The sequence below is a fragment of the Oxyura jamaicensis genome, chromosome 1 (genome assembly GCF_011077185.1).
Source record: "Oxyura jamaicensis isolate SHBP4307 breed ruddy duck chromosome 1, BPBGC_Ojam_1.0, whole genome shotgun sequence".
Classification (NCBI taxonomy): domain Eukaryota; kingdom Metazoa; phylum Chordata; class Aves; order Anseriformes; family Anatidae; genus Oxyura; species Oxyura jamaicensis.
Window position 1 is genome coordinate 68,772,132 of NC_048893.1, and position 21,502 is coordinate 68,793,633.

Sequence of the window (21,502 nt, forward strand, 5' to 3'; positions counted from 1 at the left end):
AAGATATACTATAATTATAATGTAATTAGTTTAAGAATGCAGACCTAGTAAATAGCGCTAACCTCAAAGAACTGCACACCAGGCTGTTCTCTATGGTCCAGGTAGAATAACATGAGGTCTGCAGAATTTTGCTCCAAAAACATTACAAAAAACATTACAAAAAACATTTCTCATGTAATGCATTATTATTATTGCTTGATTTATGATAATGCCTAAAATGGCAAACAGGATCAGGACCCCGTCTTGCTGGCTTTCAATAAACAAAATATTCTTACTTACCATATAATGCCAGGTTAAAAAATGCACTCATGATATAAACTTTTTATTTTCAAGATTTTGGTTTAACAATTCCTTTCTTTCCAAAAGACTACTGAAATGGAAGAATAATTAGCAAGATTGCATGCTTTGTCACATTTGTTTCATCACAATGCACGGTAATTGCTGTGTCCAATGAGATCAAGAATGTTGATGCCTGAAGCCATGACATCCCAGGATTGTTTTATTTCTGGTATGGATCTCCTGAACTCTTGAATATCAGATCTATTTTTACTGGAGCCAACATTGTCTTTACCATATAGCTATTAAACCATACAGATCACTGCTCTGTGAAAACACGTGATGTATACTTCCGTGGCACATACAGCCTGTGATGGCATCAGCAGAAATTAATACACTTGAATCATGGCTGAACTATGATGCAGAAGCCCTGGAACTGAATGCTTTTTGCAGTTCCTTCCTACAGAGGAAATCGCACTCCTTTGCCAACCGTTTACCATTATCCTTCAGCTTTTATCTCCCCTCTCCTTGTACTGGGAGACAGCATAAAGTACCAACAAGTCACATGAAGTACACATTAAATATTCTTTGTGGAAAGTTTGGAATAGACCTCTAAGGTCATCTGTTCTAACCTTTAGCCCAGTACTGAAAAGTCCACCACTGAACCATGCTCATAAGCTGTACATCTACACATTTCTTGAAGACCTCCAGGGATGATGACTTAACCACTCCCCTGGGCAACCTATTCCAATGCCACACGACTCTTCCAGTAAAGATGTTTATTGTAATATCCAACATAAACCTCCCCTGGTACAACTTGAGGACATTTCCCTTTGTCTTATTACTTGGTGCTTGGGAAAAAAGTCTGATCCCCACCTCACTACAACCTCCTTTAAGGTAATTGTAAAGTACAATAATGTCTCCCCTGATCCTTCTTTTCTCCAAGTAGAACAACCCCGGCTCCCTTAGCTGCACCACGTAAAACTTGTTTTCTAGACCCTTCACCAGCTTCGTTGCCCTTCTCTGGACATGCTCCAGCACCTCAATGTCATTCTTGTAGTGAGGGGCCCAAAACTGAATACAGTATTCGAGGCATGCCCTCACCAGAGCTAAGTACAAGGGGACAATCTCTTCACTAGTCTTGTTGAGCACAATATTTCTGATAGAAGCCAGGATGCTGCTGGCCTTCTTGGCTACCTGACCACACTGCTTTCTCTTTTCAGATGCTAATGACCAATATCCCCCAGTCCCTTTCCACTGGGCATCTTTTGCATTCATTCCTCTTTGGGCCTGGCCACCCAGCCAGTTTTTAACTCAACATAGCATATGCTTATCCAAGCCTTGAGCAGCCAGCTTCTTTAAGAGAATTCTGTGGGAAACGTTGTCAAAAGCCTTACTGATGTCTAGGGAGGACACATCCACAGCCTTTCCCTCATCCACTAAGCATCGCCTTGCCCTAGAAGGAGATTGGGTTCATCAAGCAGGACCTGCCTTTGATAAACCCATAATATCTGGGCCTGATCACCTGGTTGTCCTGTAAGTGCTGCATGATGGAACTCAAGATAATCTGCTTCATGAGCTTCCCCAGCACTGAGGTCAAACTGACAGGCCCGTAGTTTCCCCAATCCTTCTTTTGGCCCTTCTTGTAGATGGGCATCACATTTGCTAGCTGCCAGTCAATTTCAAGCATTTCTTGAAGAACTTGTATTTTCTGTTTTGTTTCTCCATAAACTATTTTATTTTCATTTCAAACAGAGAGAAAAAATCTACATAACTGAAAGAGTGAATCTTAATTTCTTACAGCAATTCCATCATGGAAACGAGGCATTTACAGAACTGTTAGATACTACTTTGGGACAAGCAGTTATTGCCAACATGTGTAAAAGGCAATTTAGCCCCTCAGTTCGTCCCTTATATCATAAAATAATCATAATATCATAATATATGATAATATAATACTTCAAGATAATACTTCAAGATAATACTTCAAGAAAGAAATCTTAATGGCTCAGGAGCGGTCTGTCCCCACGTGCCCAAAGACGAGCCGGCGTGGAAGAAGACCGGCCTGGCTGAGCAGAGAGCTGTGGCTCGAGCTTAGGAGAAAAAAGAGGGTTTATAATCTTTGGAAAAGAGGGCGGGCCACTCAGGGGGACTACAAGGATGCTGTGAGGCAGTGCAGGGACAAAATCAGAAAGGCCAAAGCTCATCTGGAGCTCAATCTGGCCACTGCTGTTAAGGACAACAACAAATGTTTTTATAAATACATCAACACAAAAAGGAGGACTAAGGAGAATCTCCACCCTTTACTGGATGTGGGGGGAAACTTAGTAACCAGAGATGAGAAAAAAGCTGAGGTGCTTAACGCCTTCTTTGCCTCAGTCTTTAACAGCAAAACCAGTTATTCTCTGAACACCCAGTACCCTGAGCTCGAGGAAGGGGATGGGGAGCAGAATGTGGCCCCCACAATCCATGAGGAAATGGTTGGCGACCTGCTACAGCATTTGGATGTACGCAAGTCGATGGGGCCGGATGGGATCCACCCAAGGGTACTGAAAGAACTGGCGGAGGAGCTGGCCAAGCCGCTTTCCATCATTTATCGGCAGTCCTGGCTATCGGGGGAAGTCCCACTTGACTGGCGGCTAGCAAACGTGACGCCCATCTACAAGAAGGGCCGGAGGGTAGACCCAGGGAACTATAGGCCGGTTAGTTTAACATCAGTGCCAGGGAAGCTCATGGAGCAGATTATCTTGGGAGTCATCATGCGGCAGTTGCAGGGCAAGCAGGCGATCAGGCCTAGTCAGCATGGGTTTATGAAGGGCAGGTCCTGCTTGACGAACCTGATCTCCTTCTATGACAAGGTGACACGCTTAGTGGATGAGGGAATGGCTGTGGACGTGGTCTACCTTGACTTCAGTAAGGCATTTGACACCGTTCCCCACAGCATTCTCCTCAGAAAACTGGCTGCTCATGGCTTGGACTGGCGTACGCTTCGTTGGGTTAAGAGCTGGCTCGATGGCCGGGCCCAGAGAGTTGTGGTGAATGGAGTCAAATCCAGTTGGAGGCCAGTCACTAGTGGAGTCCCCGAGGGCTCGGTACTGGGGCCAGTCCTCTTTAACATCTTCGTCAATGATCTGGATGAGGGGATTGAGTGCACCCTCAGTAAGTTTGCAGACGACACCAAGTTAGGTGCGTGTGTCGATCTGCTCGAGGGTAGGAAGGCTCTGCAGGAGGATCTGGATAGGCTGGACTGATGGGCCGAGGTCAACTGCATGAAGTTCAATAAGGCCAAGTGCCGGGTCCTGCACCTGAGGCACAACAACCCCAAACAGAGCTACAGGCTGGGAGATGTGTGGTTAGAAAGCTGCCTGGCAGAGAAGGACCTGGGAGTTTTGGTTGACAGTCGGCTGAATATGAGCCAGCAGTGTGCTCAGGCAGCCAAGAAGGCCAACAGCATCCTGGCTTGCGTAAGAAACAGCGTGTCCAGCAGGTCGAGGGAAGTGATTGTCCCCCTGTACTCGTCTCTGGTGAGGCCGCACCTCGAGTACTGTGTTCAGTTTTGGGCCCCTCACTACAAGAAGGACATGGAGGTGCTCGAGCGAGTCCAGAGAAGGGCTACGAAGCTGGTGAAGGGTCTGGAGAACAAGTCTTACGAGGAGCAGCTGAGGGAGCTGGGACTGTTTAGCCTGGAGAAGAGGAGGCTCAGGGGTGACCTTATTGCTCTCTACAGGTACCTGAAAGGAGGCTGTAGCGAGGTGGGGGTTGGTCTATTCTCCCACGTGCCTGGTGACAGGACGAGGGGGAATGGCCTTAAGCTGCACCAGGGGAGGTTTAGTTTGGATATTAGGAAGACCTTCTTTACTGAAAGGGTTGTTAGTCACTGGAATAGGCTGCCCAGGGAAGTGGTGGAGTCCCCATCCCTGGAGGTCTTTAAAAGACCTTTAGATGTAGAGCTTAGGGATATGGTTTAGTGGAGGACTTGTTAGCGTTAGGTCAGAGGTTGGACTCGGTGATCTTGGAGGTCTCTTCCAACCTAGACTATTCTGTGATTCTGTGATTCTGTGAAAATGCTACCATGTATTTTAATTGTCAAGTGTTTGGTAGTGAATGGAAGCCCAGTGTCACCTTTGGCCATCCTTCCAATATCATAATACACAAGTCTTGATAATTTTTATTCAGCATGTCCTTGCAATGAAAAATATTGGTATATTGGTATTCATAATGCACATTACGTGGATTGCAAAATGTTCCATGGATGATTGATCTTCTTAACATACTTGCTAGAAAGATATTTATCAGGAGTTCAGCAAGGAAAAGCACAGAGAGAACTGTTATATGAACTTGGGGCTTAAGCAAATACCCCATTCCAAGATCTCTACGCACAGTAAACTTTGGTTTACAGTCCATTGTAAGACCATTGGTTCACAAGCCTGAAAAGAAGCAGGGACTGGCATTTTGCATCTTACAGGCAGTCTATGCACAACCTCTTCAAGTCACAACACATGGTGAATTAGTTCCCCAACAAAATTATTGCAAAAAAAAAAAAAATACTATTGTTAAACCAGAAAGTTACTTGACAATGTCTAGCATTTAGGACTTCAGTTCAGGAAGTGGAATTCACTGTCCCAAAGCAGATGTTGAAGGGCATTGTGAACGGTATTTGGAATGAACAAAGGAGCACAGGAATGTTTCTCAAGTCTCATCCTTGTCATCTCCTTGTCAGCCAGAAGAGGTTTCCATCTCCATCTCAAAACCAGACGTGCTTCCCCATCATGGCCTTTTGAATGCAAGTTATCATGCTGGTTCTGCCTTGAGCTAAATACAATGCTACCCTTGTGGAATAGACATGCTCTGAGCACGTGGGCTGCGTCAGGATTAAACATGAGATGAGAATTGAGGCTAGCCATAAAAGCTACACTTCTGTGTACATGCAGTTGCAGAGTCTTATATGCTTATACAAGCTAACTGGTGACAACGTCAGCAGTTAGACATTCCTGTAATCATGTATTTCTGGTTCACCTAGATCATAGGTTAGTTAGGTGACTAATTGCCTTTTCAGAGTTTGACCCAAAGACGTGATATACATTTATGGGGGTGAAGGAATGTGTTCACGTCTTCCATAGTTCAGTCTAATAAAATCTAAACACTAAATCATTACCTTTTTCCTGGTCAAGAAATAAGAGTCAGGAGTCCTGTTTTCTGTTTTTTCAGTGATTTCAGACCGGCTGCTCATATGTTGAGTTTCCACTTTTACATTAAAGCTGTAAATGTATTCTACTTTTCCCTCAGAATAAACAGATTTTAAACCTTAAAATATCCAAGATATGTATTGGTTTTGTTGGTTTATTTGTTTGTTTTCAGATTATTCCCCCCTGCACACTTTGATTAATTATTTACAGCTTGAAAAATTATATTCAGGAGAGGTCAGAGGTTAGAGCAGGTAACATTTTTTTGCATTTAGGAAATTACCATCTGGAAAAGTTAATACAGCAGAGAAGTTATTAATTGATGTAGAAGGCATTTCAAGGAGGAAGCATGAGCAAAAACTTGGTGAAGGATTTCTTGGACTCCAGTTGGGTATCAGTCCTTTTCAATGCCTCACTGGTACTATCTGGAATACTATATTCTGATGCTGCAGAGCCTCCAGCTAGCTTGAACACCAAATTCAAATTGTAAAAGGTGTGAAGAAATGCTAATATTAACCCGTTGCAATTAAGTGTATGCAGATAAGAAAAGGAGTGGGCAAGATGATCCTCAGTAAAATTAAGTTCTTGCTTGTGATTGCTGGTTTTGACAACAGGAAGAAGCACAAGTAGATTGTCAGAAGTGTCATACAGTTCTTTCTCTGCCTTTTCCAAGAGCAGCCATATACGGCAGATAAAAGGGAGGGACCCTGCATTAGTCAGGGTGGGACTTGATAAGCCAGGGGGCAGAGCCAGGCAGCAGCTCTGTCTGCACCTATCCAGAGAATCTGCCATATGGAGCTGAGCGAGCAGCAAAGAAAAGGAATAGAGGGACACACAACAGGAGAGTAGGTATTGTTTGCATATATATATATATATTTCCTGTGCTTTATTTCTGGTTTTGTGGGATCCCCTGTTTTGATTAAGCAGGCTAGCAAATGTGTTTCAGGCAGTTTTGTTTGCAACTGCTGGGTAGCCAATCCTTGCTTAGGCTACATTGACAAGCGCTGGTAACTTGTTGAGGTAGCCTCAGCACCATGAAACAAATGATACAGAGGGAGTGAACTTCTGACAGATGTTCTTTTCTTGCTTTAGGTCAGCTTGGCTGGGAGGCTTCGTGTTTTTGCTTTATTATTTATTTCCTACAGCTTTTCATTGTTAAGAGAAGAGGGAAAGGAAGTATGTCTCTATCTACTATAGGATTAATATAGAAGTACATCAATCCATTTTACCATTACCAGTGTTAAGAAATGAGCACATTGTAACAACTGCAGTACTTCATGTAAAATTTTTGTGGAGTAATTTAAGAGGACTTATTTAGATGTACTACAATGGAAGTTTATCTGATATGCAAGAGGATGTTTAAGCAACAGAAAATAACCCTAATTTAAAAAGAGGGGACAAAGGAAACTTCTCTCTCTCTCTCTGATGAGGCTAAATAACTCAAAGTATGGGTGTGAGTCTCTTCCGATGGAGGAGCAGTCAGATGCAACCCCTAGGTATAGGGGCTTTAGATTGTGGATGACATAGTACATTACAATATTACATTACAAAGATACTTTTGACATTAACATCAGCAGTACCCGGTGCTTTGAAGTTAAAAGTATCTTTCATTATATCTCTAATATTTTTAAACTTTTGTAACATTTTCATTTTACTGAAGCATTTTAAATAAGGAAACTTTTCATGGTTGTGTGTAAGAAATGAGGCAATACAAATACTGACACTTCAGAGAGACAGCTGCTCTCAGCCTGTCAAAAAGATTAATATTGCTGCTCATATCTGTATATTAGCAGCAATCTAGGTCTGTCCCATGACCAAAATATGCTGAACTATAAGAGATTTATTTTCTGTTCTATTGTCTCAAGAAAGTACCTAGACAATAGCAAGGTTAGCAGCAAACTTTAAATGGCTTGAAGAAAATCAAGGATCAGGCCAGACATCTTTGATCTTTTCCCATGTAACAATATTAACATCCCAATGGTATTTAGCATTAATGGCATCTTCCTTTTTACATGTGAGGAAAAATTGTATCTGAGTACAGTGGATTGCAAGATCAGTTCTCATGAGGGGATTGAAATAAGTTATTTTATTCTTAAAATCTTTCTGTAACATTGGCTTTCTAGGTAAGATATCTTGCTATGTAGGTGTTGAAGTTCAAAACCTCCATCTAGTGTGCTTCAGGCAACAGTAAGTTTATAAATGCTGGAAAACTATCACAGTTCCACCTCTAAACAGGACAATTCAGGATTTGTTCAGCTTAAAATAATATCATGGGATCAGCTCTCAAGACAACTCTTCTGCAGTTTGTGATGTTGCAGTATTTTAATAGTTTTAAGCTTCCTTTTTAAAAAATGTAGCTTTGATTCTTAATTTTCATTCTCTCACCAGAAATCTTAATCTCTCTCCTTCTCTAGCCCATTACATCTGTTGCCTAGCACGTGTAGCTTGTCTAATAAGTTGTCCTTATTTAATTTCAGAGGTTCTGAGTGACAGCAGGTGACAGGCTGACAGCTCACACTCTCGTGTCACAGAGAAGCTCCGTGATAAAAGCAGAAAGTCACCTTATCAGCTGCTGGAGAACGCCCTGGGCAGGGAGGACATACAATACCTTCTTCTATGATTTTAAATATTGATAAGGGTTAGTAATACCTGCACATTGCTACAGAATGTCCTGTGATAATGAAGAAACCATTGAGCACTCAATGTATAACCTCTGTGGACCGGCCCAAGGCTCCACTTCCCAGTTTGGTAGTCTGAATGGAAATAGGAAATCTGCAACCTTGCTGAAAGTCAGGGGGAGCTCAAGCAACATGCAGTACTCTTCAGTGGCGCTGGGTCCAGATGCCCTGGTGAATAAGGGATCTGGAATTCCCTGTAACCCCAAGGAAGGCATGAAGGCTTCAGCCATCACAGCAAGTGAAGTCCACAGGGCCTGTACAGCAAAGTGTTTCCATAGCCGTTATTTAACTAAAACTAGTACACAGGGAAATGTCTACAACTTCCTGGAGAGGCCCAGTGGATGGAAGTGTTTTATCTATCATTTTACTGTGTAAGTACCTAGATTTTTACATAATCTTTGGTTTAAGAAAAAATTAAAACTGTCCCCTTGACTAGCTAGAAGTCACAGTGCGTTAGCTCTAAGGCTGAAAACTGTAGTTCTATGAATAATCCCATTGAAATTGGGAAAGGAAAAGCCAGTTTTACAATGGTACAACCACTATATCCACTAACATTTCCAAAGGAGCAGTGTATATTCTTGATAACTGTCTTCAAAGATGTACACTGTATCTGTGTTAATTCAGAGATGAAGTCTGATATGATCATTGCAGCACTTACTGCTGCCTTAGCTACTTCACATTGTTCTAGGTTCAGATACTGCAGTTTTTAGCATGTGATGTGATCAGACCTATTACATTTTTATGTGTGTTTTGCTCATGCTGAAGTGCCAAAACACATAATTTGTTGGTCAAACATCTAATCATAACATTACTAATTTGAATGAATTTACAGTTATGAACACATATTGAGTAGAAATTTAGCAAAAAAATTTCGTTATACCAAGTACATAGTACATTCAAGGAGAACATTAAGGTTTCTATTAACCATTGTGAAACAGGGGTTAACAAATTATTAAAGCTGCTACCTTTTTCTCTAAGCTGTTTATGGTGTCTGTTTAGCAAGACCTCAAGCACTACTTTGAATGTTACTAAACAGTAATGATAATTTATCATCTTTGCTGTAGAAAGGGTCCGATCATGCTCTCACTGAGTCAAGCAGAAGTTTCACTGGCTACAGTGAATGAAAACTGTGCTAAAAGTCCTTGCTTTTATTAATAAGTTATTATATGTCCTGAAGAAATGCAGAGTGCTGAAATTATTCTGTTCATCCCAGATATGCTTTTCTATGGCCTGACTGCATTTTGGAAAAAAAACTTAATCAGTTACTGCAATCAGAAACTGCTCAGAGAAACATACAGTAATTTTAAAATTGACTTTTAATGCTTCTATTTGGTGTAAAATGGATGGCCCTACCAATATTTCTTTCCTTTCACACCTTGAGATCATCTTTGGCTTTTTTAAAATGGTGTTTTGATTCATTAAATGTTATTTAAGGAATAGGCTTATAGTATGCAATTATTCCTAGGGCTTAAACAGATGCAGTTTCTGTAGATTTGAATATGTCATGATTTAAGTCTACTTCAGGTTAGGGTTTATTAACGTTATTAAAATGCATTTGTTTTATCATCTGTGTTACTTTTATCTCAGACTAAAGTTGACCTTTAATAGGTACTTATATTCTGCAAAGGACATTTAAACTCTAAACAAACAGAAAACTACACACACACACAAATACCAACATCTCATCAATCCATACTGGAAAACTAGAGAAAATACTGGTATTTTAAGCAGATTTTTGGTTTTATATTTTAAAGAGTATAAGGGTTTCTAACTTAAATGAAAGAATATGTAAATTGATTCTATTCTAAAAAGTTTTTCCTTTAGGATTGCTTAAAAGGAAAAATTTTAACCAACATTTTGTCTCAAGTATATTTGTCCTAATAATTATCCCAATAACTACATGATGTGTTCACTTATATAACAAGTTTCTGTTTTCGAAAGAACAGATATAGCATTAAATATCATTAAATATTTTTAAAGCAATAAAGTGATAATCTAAAATGCAATTAACTTTATAATGAGAACAAGATGTAACATAGTTTTTTAAAATGTTTCTTCTGTTATATCTGTGGTTTTGTTGCAATTTATGTTGATTCACTCTTGTGATGACAATGACTATTTTATAACAAATCCGATCTCCCAACTGTGTAGCTGAAATGTGTGTAGCCTGGGGGAACAGCAGTGTCCCTTAATTGTCCTTTTGTCCTTCATATGCCACAAGGACTCAATAACTCAAGTACAAACCTATGGGAAGTTTGTATCCAGTCGGGGGTTGGAGTCTGTTCTGATCAAGAGCCAGTTCTGCTACAATGAACCTAACTTTTATGAAAACAGGCAAAGAGAGGGAATGGCAAGTGCTCTAGGAAATAATGCTCCTTTTGCATTTTGAAATTACCAAAACAATCTCGTCTTTCTCAAGATAATGCTTGTTAGAAAAGGAAAGTATTTTTGCCTAATTAAATCTGGAATTAGTGTTATTTTAGTGGAGTTATTTCAGGCTAAAATCATTGTTTCAAAACAAAATTATTCAAGGATTGAGTGGGTTTTCTTGAATTCCCCCTTCCAATCCTGCAAATCTCACTTAGGTAATTTTCAGCTTCACTGGAAATACTGTTAAATACTGAGTTACTGAAAGCATCAAGAACAAGGTAGAGGATCACAATGACAAGTTAGAAAGAGGTGAGGGTTTCAGAAACAGCTGTGACATGCAAAAGCAATACATTGATCCTAACTAAGCAGTTGTTGCTGCCATGTAAGACCCTTAAGGTATTAGATATCAATATAGGCTACAGTCCAACTGTTTGCCATATGGTCCTCATTCCAGAAAAAAGAAGTGCATACCTGGCTTGCATTTGATTTCTAAGCTCAATTATCACTTGTTTAAATCACATCCTCATGTGAAGATATCAGAGTAGAACAAACCATCATATTTTATCATTTGAACGAAAAGTGCAATATGTAATTTTCTTATTCTTATGTATTGGTGATAAGTTATGCATGGGAATGAAGTTACTTGGCAAATCCACACATTTAAATAATTTAATTGTAAGTGGAGCCTTATTCATGTGATGCATTTACTTTATATATACTTATATATAATTACAAATGGAATGGCAAATGGTTAAATGATATTTTAGAATATGGTGTTCATTTTTTTTTCTGTATTTTTTCACATATATGTGAAGAGTGTAAAGGGATGAGACCAGACTGTTTTCCTGTTTGACCATATTTTAGATAACAGATAGCAATAATCATAAACCAAAAGCAGAATCAAATGTATATGATTAAAGTGCTAGTGCATAATTGTGATTGGGGAATGTTTCCAAGTCTTTGGAGGCTACCTTAGCCATAGACAAGGGGTGGAGATGCTCTGGCTCCTCTGTCATATTTATAGAGGCACAGAACAAGTAGTAGGAGGTGCAACTCAGGACTTTTGAAGTAAAAGATGTACTATGTGTGCAGCCACATGCACTCATACACATAAGTGCTGACTGAAGGGAAGAGAACAGTGAGGTTTCACTTGTATTCAGGGAGAAAAGAAAAGGATTCCTTTCATATGTTAATTTATTCTGAATGTGAGTGACAGAGGACACCTTGTGTCAGCCTAAGGCTATGTCTGCATCAGGGTGCAGCCCTGTGCTGCACAGCTGCATCTACTCAGGCCCCACGAAGAAAACAACCAAGCATGCACAAATTTGTACTGAGGCTAACTGCCTATTTTGGCAAGCAAGGTGGATCCACAGTACCTTTTCTGCCCTGTTCTTTTCACTCACTGCAGTCCAACCCCCTCACACTATTTTTCCATTTCTCTAGAATATCCTGAGGCTTCTGATTTTCAGCTGCTGTTGCCAGGTTAACCAAACTTTCTAGATAAAAGCCAGAAGCTTAGAGGGAACCTGGGTGGGTACCACTTTTCTAAGCAAAGAAATGGAACAAATTTCTACACTGAGTCTGATAAAACAGGGATAGATGAGAACCTGAGACAGAGACAGAAGCCTAAGTTTGATTGTCGTAGAAATTGAGACTGGTGCCAATGATGCTGAAATTGGAGGAAAAGGGGTAAAGAGCAGGCTAGCTCAAGAACAAAAAGAAGCATACTTATGTGGGAAGGACAAACGAGGTCTAGTAGCTTTTGGAGATCAGAAGGCTGGCCAGGCACAAGGTGCTGGGCTTGTGGGACAGCTGAAACTCACAGAGAGGCACTGGGAGGAAGAAGGGGTAGGACATGACAGCTGGAAGCTAAGGGAAAGAGGGAGCGTGGAATTCAAGACAGAAGAAGGAACCTTTCACCCATAGGCAACTGGTTTGAATCTCATCCAAGTCAATAGTGAAGAAGAAGTAATGACTGTGGGAGATACAAAAGGAGCTGTTGGTCTTTTTCCAGTTCTTAGCGAACGGATGTCAGCATCACTGCTGGAGTTAGCACAGCTGGAAGGCTTGCTGGCAGTCAATAGAGAAACCACAGACTGGTTGAAAAGGGAGGCAAGTCTAAGGCAAGAGGGAGGCCCATGAGAGGGACACTTAAAATGTGTTCTCAGGCCTGCCACTTTCTTGTCGTGTAACACTGCAAAAGTTTGAGAACTTGCAGCTGTTCAATGTTACTTTGTGCTGGTTTTGCCACTTATTAAATGAGTGTTAGACCTTGTTCTCATTTAAAAGGTAGACCAATAGCTTCCTGTGGGATGGGGTGAACTGATCTAACAGCCCATTGCTAACCAACCACCTCTGGTTCTGCTTCCCTCATCTGTCTTAGCCATTCAGCTTGCTCCTTGCCATTCAAATTTATCTGTCCTTGGCTATTCTTGGAGCAGTGAGACAGTTTAGCATGTTATGCCAGAAGAAACCTAGTCCAGTAGGAAAAAGAGGAGATGGTCTTCTCTCAGGTTAGTTATACACATTCAGCATCTCTAAGTACTGTCCGCTCTTGTTCTCTTAGTGCTCCTAGAGGGCTATAGTCACCTGTTAAATAAAACTGTACAAAATAATTGCAAAGCAACACACTGAAAGTCACCTGGCAAGTACTGTGGACCACCTAGTCTGACTGCAAAACACTTGACAAATGCAGACTTTGCTTAGCAACAAACCCCATACTCCAGGCTCTCTTAAGATTTATGGGGGGAAGATTCCAAATGGTGACTCAGAGAGGATAATGGTTATTGTTTTGAATCACTCCTTGGGGATGCTATCTTTCACTCTATTTATTGCATGGGAAAGATAAGGAAAAAATTCTCCCTAGGGTATGGTTTCACAGTTGGTGTAATAGTTTACCACTACCACCAGGGGGAGGTTTCCTCTCTCACTTTCCCTTCTCTCTTGGCCACACACACCTGCCATAATGCATGCTGTTTCTGGCACTCATTGTAGCTCTCCTAAGTTAAGTCAACTCGCTGAAATCACTGAAATTCAGTAATTTCAGTAATTTCACTAAGTGAAATCATAAATTAGTTCACTAAGTGAACCCACTGAATCAGCAAAAGAATGGGTGGCTTTTGATACCTTAAGGAGTTAGAGCATCTCAACAAAGGGACTAACTAGTGCTGGAGCCAGTCCTAACCAGTTAGCCAAAACTGCAATGGGGTGAATGAGAGCTGTCCTTTTTGTCACCAGAGAACTATAGTTTTGGCTCAGTTGCATAAGAAAACAAGCCCCAGGTTTGCTTTGTTACACCTCTCCTCCTTCATCCTGACTCCCACAGCTTCTTCATTGAGAGGCACATATGCATACACACATGCACGTTCCTAGCAGGAACGTGCATGTTTCCATTCCTTGTAAGGGTTTTTTTTTTTTTTTCCTATGGAAGAGGTACTATGTAAGGAAGTCTGTCAGAATGCATAATACAAAGAATGGAGAATTCAAGAGAATTGAGATCACCAGGGAAAAATAAAAAATGATATTTTCTCTTACAGTTTTTCTTATTTTTTTAAAATATATTTTTTATTTAATTTTTCTCATCTTCATGTAAGAAACACTGCAGTCATGTTCTGTTAATGCAAAGGAGCTACTATTGATGTAAAGAGCCACCATTCTGGTTGATATTCTATTTTTGTTTGTCCTATAGCTGCTGATGTAAAGAATATTAAAAGGCAAAAATATGAGTCTAGTTCCTTTTAATAACTCTGGGGTGCTTGTGCACATGTTTTTTTGGTTCTTCAGGTGTAACAACTCTCAGTGAAACTGAATATATTTAGCAAGTAAGTTAGCATAGTGTTCTGTCTTTATCAGTAAATGGAACCTATAGCCCACTATTTATATCTGTTTATCTCAGAGGGACTGCCAAATTCCCATCTCTGTCCTTCCCACACGTATCTCTAGAATGCAAGCAGATAATTTGCTTTTTCCAATGATGTGATTGTAATATGACCAACACTAGCAACAGCTAAAATTCAGAGTAATTATAAGCATATGACTGCTTTAGAGATTTTGGTTTTGACCTTGATGTTCAAGCTTAGGTCTGGACATGATGTGCTTTCATAAGGGCAAGTTAAGGCTTTTTATTATTATTGGATTCAGGGTGTTTTTTGCCAGCATAACTGTTACTTATTTGGATATTTTACAAATAAATTGAACTGACAAGTTTTCCAGTTTAGAACTCCTCCAGCTACTACTTTTCATCTATACACAATCTGCTTTGCGGCATTAAGCTGATATCTTGTCTATGATGATAAACCTCAGGTACCAAAAGTTGCACAGAATTAAAGGGAAAAAATTGAAGAACTACTAATTTTATTAAAGTGACTTATTCCTTTTACTGGTTAGGGTTGCCTGTTCAACTGGATTATGAAATGGATAAGTTGCTAATGGAGGCACACTAACGTTAAACAGAATTATCTTTAGGATTCTGTAAAGTCCCAGGATTGGGCTGTTCTAAAAATATATGGGAACAGTCATTAATTTTTAACCTCTTTTCCTAAGGAAATGAGGTTTTTGCAACCACACTGTCTGAGTGCGTCTGTCTGAAAGTTACTTACCAGATACTTTTGAGCCAGTTGGCGAGTTTTAGCAAATATTGACAGAGGATGAGACGTGTCAGAGATATTAAGTTTCTTCAAGTTTTGTTAAAATAAGCAGTTGGATAGAGGAAAGAAAAATTAATAAGCCTAAAGATGAAAACACTTCACTTGGAGCTCAATGAGATTATTTGGCACCAAAGATCCTTTTCAAGAGAGAGATGTTACGAAAGTTCCTAAGGAAGAACTTTGATCTGATCTTACTTCTTTTTAGGCACAGAATAACCTAACCACAGCGCACAAAGCCACAGGCTACGTAAGTTTTATTTTTTATTTTTATTTTTTGAAATTATTGATGACTTTTTCCATCATTTATGTAAGAAATTCAATCCATCTTATTCTAGAAGCTCAATTTTGTAATAAACCATGCAATGAATATGCATTAACATCCCCACAGGTTAAAGTTGTTTCTATAGAGAAGCCATTTGTTTCTGAAGTGAAAACAAATACTGTAGTGTGGCACTGATATGGTGCTGTTGATAGAAATTGGTTACACTTTTGTGGAAAAACCTTCTCTTACAGAATGCAACAAAGTAAAAAGACATTTCTTGATGCTAATGTTACAACTGCTCATTAAATTGTGGACTCCACATCAAGTTCAAGAAGAGTGCTTCAGACATCTTTATGATAATCAGCAAGCTGGCATTAACTTAATGCTAGATATATTTGCACAGCATCATTACATGTATTTATTTTCTCACCTTTTTAATACAGAAATTAAGGAACATTAAGTACTGCAGTTCAGTGTTACTCTGTGAATGGTGGTCATAATTTCCTGTCCCTATGAATTCATATCAAAAGACGAGGTGGCATGAAGACGAATGTCAAAACTTCCTGATTTTTCCGTTTCACAGCCAAATTCAATGGTAAATATATCAGAATCATAAAAACTAATCATAAAGTTATGTTGTCATATGATGAACTATTTCTGTGAATGTTTGAAGAAATGGATTAGGTCTCTTCTATAAAGACTTACTGTGCCAAGCTTGATACATAATCAGAATGGAAGCTTGATTCCTGTGCTTAGGGAAGGAAAGGACATCTAATAGTTCTGATAGCAGGACATATAGAGATATAAGCAAAAAAGACAAACACTACAAACATTAGTGGAAGATACAGGCATTTAGTTGAATCAGGAAGCTTAAACCTTGGAAAGGCAGGACACTGAAGAAAAGTTTTCTCTAAAATCAGTGCTTCTGACAATTATAATGCATGAACGTATTCTGCCAGTTTTGGCCTAGTGTGAGCTAAAGTCAAAGAAAAGGCAAAATCCAAATCTTAGTGTTCTTTAAAGAGCATCAGATATGTTAAATACTTAAAAAATGTGAAGTGCTTATTATTAATATGAGGCATGGATGCTTTAAGAATAACAAATCTTTGGTCAGTTGATTCAGGTTCATGGTTTCATAATTTGAAGTAAGAGATGTTTTGCTATGATGTATTCCTCATGCTGGGAATTGAACAGCATTGGTATCAACTATTGATTCAAGCTGGTTTGTGATAATTCATACACATGCAGCTCAAAGTTCCCAAGAAGCATACAGAATGGCAATGTATGTGTGTAAATCCCTTTGCTGATTTTCTAGGTGTTTTAGAAAAACTAATTGCTTCTAAAACACATAGGAGAGGATTATCCTCATCTGAAAGAGACTGAAGTACTGGCGGTAATTAACTGAGAGGCCTCAAAACAAATAGCTTGGTCAACTTAGTTTCTGGATAGTATTCCTGAGTAGAACCTGACAATGGATTTTTCTGTTTGTTTCATTCATTTATTGAATATAATTTGTATTGTATCAATTTGTGTGCTTTAAAAATAAAAAAGCTTCAAAATCCCATTTTGTATGACAAAACATACTGATTCACAGCCAAGACCTTATTATAATGATAATTCACTTTACTATAATTATAAATTATAATAACAAGTCATTTTTACACAATACTTGCAAGAATTCAAGACCTTATCATAATGATAATTCAATTTACTATAATTATAAATTATAATAACAAGTCAATTTTTACATAATACTTGCAAGAATTCCAGTAATTTTGGAAAAAGTAAAAGTACCATTAGAAAACTTAAATAATAATAATAATAATAATAATAATAAGGTAAATGTACTGCTGATTATGTCTGAGTCATCATGAAGCATTTTAAAACTCTAGCAAGACTTTGAGAATTATTTAGCATTATTTTACAAAGCAACAGTAGTCAAAAACAAATAAGTGAAAGTTTCAAAGAGTGACATAAAATTAGAAAGTTCCATAGTAGCTGTGTGTGTTAGATTATGAGACGTGGTTATTACATTCAAGAAGTTTATGGCAGAGAAAGAAAAATATAGTCTATGTGGATAGCCATCTCCTTGCCATGTTGATATTTCTGGCAGTATTAAATAAAGTTACAGAAGTTTGATCCTCAAAATATATTTAATAGGGTGGTATTTTAATGACTAAGCTAACAGCTGATCTTCTAAATCTTTATGATCAACTTCTTAATTTGTTTTGAAACAATAAAATCTGATTTTTTTTTTGTATGTTTGTTTTTCATGAACCTGAAAAACAAAAAGCAAAAAAAACAGGAGCTACTGCAAATTAAAAAGGTATCTTGACCTCTGGTTACTGCACCAGCAAAATGCAACAAATTTGATGTAAGCTTTTGCTGTGGAAAGCAATTTTATTCTTTCACTGTAAAGGTACTGACATGCTGCTTTTAAACTTGTGCAGCAATGGTGAATGCACATCCTGTTTCTGCCTTACACTTTATCTTAAAAGGTTGGACTTGGTGATCTTGTAGGTCTCTTCCAACCTAAACTATTCTGCGATTCTGTGATTAATGTCCAAATCTCTTTTTCTGTCTTCCATTTGCTGGCCTGAATGCACTTCTTTTATCTTTACACATTTCTCTCTGTGATTTCCTTGCTTTCCATTTGTGTTATTTCTTTATACACTTTCCATAATTTCTCTTCCTTTTGCTACTCTACCTCCCTTTCATGCTTTCTGGCATGTGCACTCCAAAGAGATGGGTAAACTGAATCATGAAGTGTTGCTTACCAAATCCCAGACTATGGGAACAAGGGGCAAACAACAAAAGTAGGAAATGAGTTTAATACAGATAAAAAGATGTCTTTCCTTCTCTGGTGGATAGTGAACTTCTTGCTACTACTGTTGGTTGTGTATATAGAAATTATTTACAGTTCTGAAAGGGAATGGTGAAATGGATGAATCATGGACTGCAAAGATGGCCAGATTCATGTGCTCCTCCTAAACAGTATTTTCTCTTGCCAATTGTCATTCAGACTGCTGAGCTAGATGGACCACTGGTCATATCCAGTAGGGCATTTTTATTTTCTTCTTGGTCTCCTTTACTTTCCCCAACTGCTACAGCCAGGCTTCCTTCCCTCTCTATCTACTTTCTGGTACTTTTTATCAGGTGCTTATTCTAGGTATTTAAGGGTGAACACAGCTGAAATTGCTTGTCTAGATTACAGCTTTCTTTCTCTTTTCATGTTTGTCATTTTAGCAACCATCAGGACACCAAATTTTTCAGTTTCTGTATTTCTCGGGTTAATGCTCCTGTAATATTCTACTGACATGGACCTAAGGTATACTCCCTGTAGATATTCCATGATCTGAATGCTGGCATTCCCTGAGGTGCGGTCAGGAATATGCAGTATGACCAAAGCTGAAGCTAATTTAGCTCTCAGAAAAAAATATAGCAGTGCAATGCAGACAGCTGTAGATCCAAGGCAGAAAGAAAAGTCTGTGGAAGAGTTTGAGCAAGGACAGAAAGCAGTATTGCAGGTTAGAAGCATTCAAAAACATCATCTGTCATGTCCACAGAAAACAAACAAGTATCTTTTCTTCCCACCAAATATCAAGACTCATAAGATTTTAACCTGAACAGACACACACTGGGGGTCCTTTTCAGTTGCCTTCTGATTGGAGCCAGATGGACAACTTCATGTTACATGAAATTGGGCTATCAGGCTTTTTTTGGCTGCAACCTACAGAACTGAAAATGGATATGCTCAGTATACTCATGTTATAGCTAGAATTTTCCTTTGGTTGAAGGCTTCAAATCCTTGAAAATGTTTTTCTGAGGCAAAACAGAAAGTCAGATATGCCCAATTCCTTGCCAGGCAGAGTGCCAGTTAGCAGAGCCCAAAGCTAGACAAGCTTCTATTAAACCTGTCTGGTCTCCTTCTCCAGTTCTGCTGAAACCAACGCATTCCCAGACTACTTTCTAATTTTAACATATTGGTATTTTCAACAGAAAATTGCTCCTTTACCAAATTTTCCGACCAACTCTAATTTGTGTATGATCACATATATACAAGCACAAAATATTTCAACAAAACATCAAGCCCCAGTGACTAGAAATAAATCTGTGAGAGGACTGATAGACATTGAAACCTGCCTACAAAGGCACACAGGCAAATTCTTCTCTTTATGACTTAGTCAGAAAAGTCTTTGGGTATAAAAAATACATAAGCAATAGGAATGAGGCTTTACTCAGACTAGCAGGAATGTTTCACAGAAACACATGGCTATTGAACATAAAACTGTTGAATTGCATTTAATTATTCACGCACTCGGGAATGAGAATACTTTACACTTCTATAACATGAAAAAATTGATTGCCCACCTTAATATACCTGTCTCAAAATAGCCACCTAAAATAAAAAGCAACCTACACCTTTGGAACCCTTCATATTATTTTCTGGTGGCTAAACTCATTTGTTCTCCCTAACAACAGACTGTTTTAAAGCTATCAGTCTGGACTGGACAACTTGTTTGACTACCAGCAAAAAGGAAGCTGAAGCTCAGATGGATGTAATTGCACATAGATTTACTTGAACATACTACACTTGGTCCAATCTCTTTTTCTTGTAATTTATCTCCAGCTGAAACAACTGGATTTCTTCTGCCCCACTGTGTTAGTAGTTCATTTTGCCTTCACAGCTTGCCAAAACTTTTTTTTTTTTTTTTTAATTATAATTTAAACAGGAGACACAACTAAGCCATTTGTGTATAAATACCTGAAGGGAGGGTGCAAAGAGGACAGAGCCAGGCTCTTTTCATCAGTGCCCAGTGCCAGGGGCCAAGAGGCAGTGGGCACAAACTGGCAGACAGGAGGTACCCTCTGAACATCAGGAACCCTTCCGCGCTGTGCCGGTGATGGAGCACTGGCACAGGCAACCCAGAGAGGTTGTGGAGTCTCCTCCTTGCAGATCTTCAAAAGCCACCAGGATGTGGTCCTGGTCAGCCTGCTCTGGGTGGCCCTGCTGGAGCAGGAGTTGGGCCAGACAGCCTCCAGAGGGCCCTTCCCACCTCAACCCTTCTGTGTGGTTCTGTGATTTGCAATTATCTAGCTGAAGGGCTTTTATATAGCAAAGTAAGTCACAGTAGCTCAGTTTTGAGGATGGAGGACATCCAGGGAAAAATGTGTCTGGTTGTATTAAAAACATCATTGACTCACAATCAAGGCATCTAAATCCTGCTGATTTCAGTAGCTTTCTTATAAATCTCAGTAGCTTTCCTATAATAATTTGTGTTGATTTTTCTTACAGTATAGAGCTCACATTTTCTAATAATGTCTTCCTCTTTCAAAACACATTTTGCAGAGTAAATTCAGTTTGGCAAGCCCCAAAGGCCATGAAGCAATTATTTTGTATTTGGTTGCTAAGGAGTATATCTCAATCTACCAGTTTATAAGTTTGTTCCCTCCTTCCCCATCCTTTTTGTTGTTGTTCAAGAGATAACATTCCCACAAGCATCTCATATATCATCTCTTCAAGTACACTTATCTGCAGTAGATTAAAAAAAAAAAAAAAAAAAAGGGAAAACACATGCACAAATAGTCTTTCCTAGAAACAGTATTATTTGATGCAAGACTCAAAAGGAGAAATAGTTAGTTAATACTTCTCCTTTAAAAGCTTTCTTTAGGCTTGTCTTCCATGGAAATGAGTTATAGCATGACCTTGAAAGAGTTCACCTTTGATAAAGTACATGACATCATTTTGCTCTCAGTGTTGTAGTTAATGTACTACTTCCAAGTGTGCGTATGCTTCAGTAGAACATACTCCTAGCAAATTAATCTCTTACACAGAATTTGTCCCTGGCTACAGGAACAACAGAAACATGTTTACAGTTGTACTGTGTACTCTCCAAAATGGAGAGTGCTCTCAGGACACTGAGAGGATCTCACTTGTAACCTTTATCACTGGCTCATCAACTGTCCAAGGCTAATTTAAGTTTGTTAACACATGAAAGAGATTTAAGGATGGTGGTTTAAAAACATGGAAGATTAATTTTTCTTGTTGTATGCATAAGGATTAAGGAATTGAATAGAAATTAAGAA

The 21,502-nt window shown here is 39.0% G+C and overlaps 1 protein-coding gene across 1 annotated transcript in view; it reads left to right on the forward strand.

Annotated features, from left to right (window-relative positions):
* The first annotated feature begins 6,182 nt into the window (after positions 1–6,182).
* Positions 6,183–21,502, forward strand: part of LOC118160543 (potassium voltage-gated channel subfamily KQT member 1-like) — a 521,743-nt gene continuing 506,423 nt past the window's right edge. Inside the window, 2 exon segments of the mRNA XM_035315348.1 lie at positions 6,183–6,308; positions 7,937–8,508. Coding sequence (XP_035171239.1) covers positions 8,126–8,508 — 383 coding nt within the window. The 5' untranslated portion in view covers positions 6,183–6,308; positions 7,937–8,125.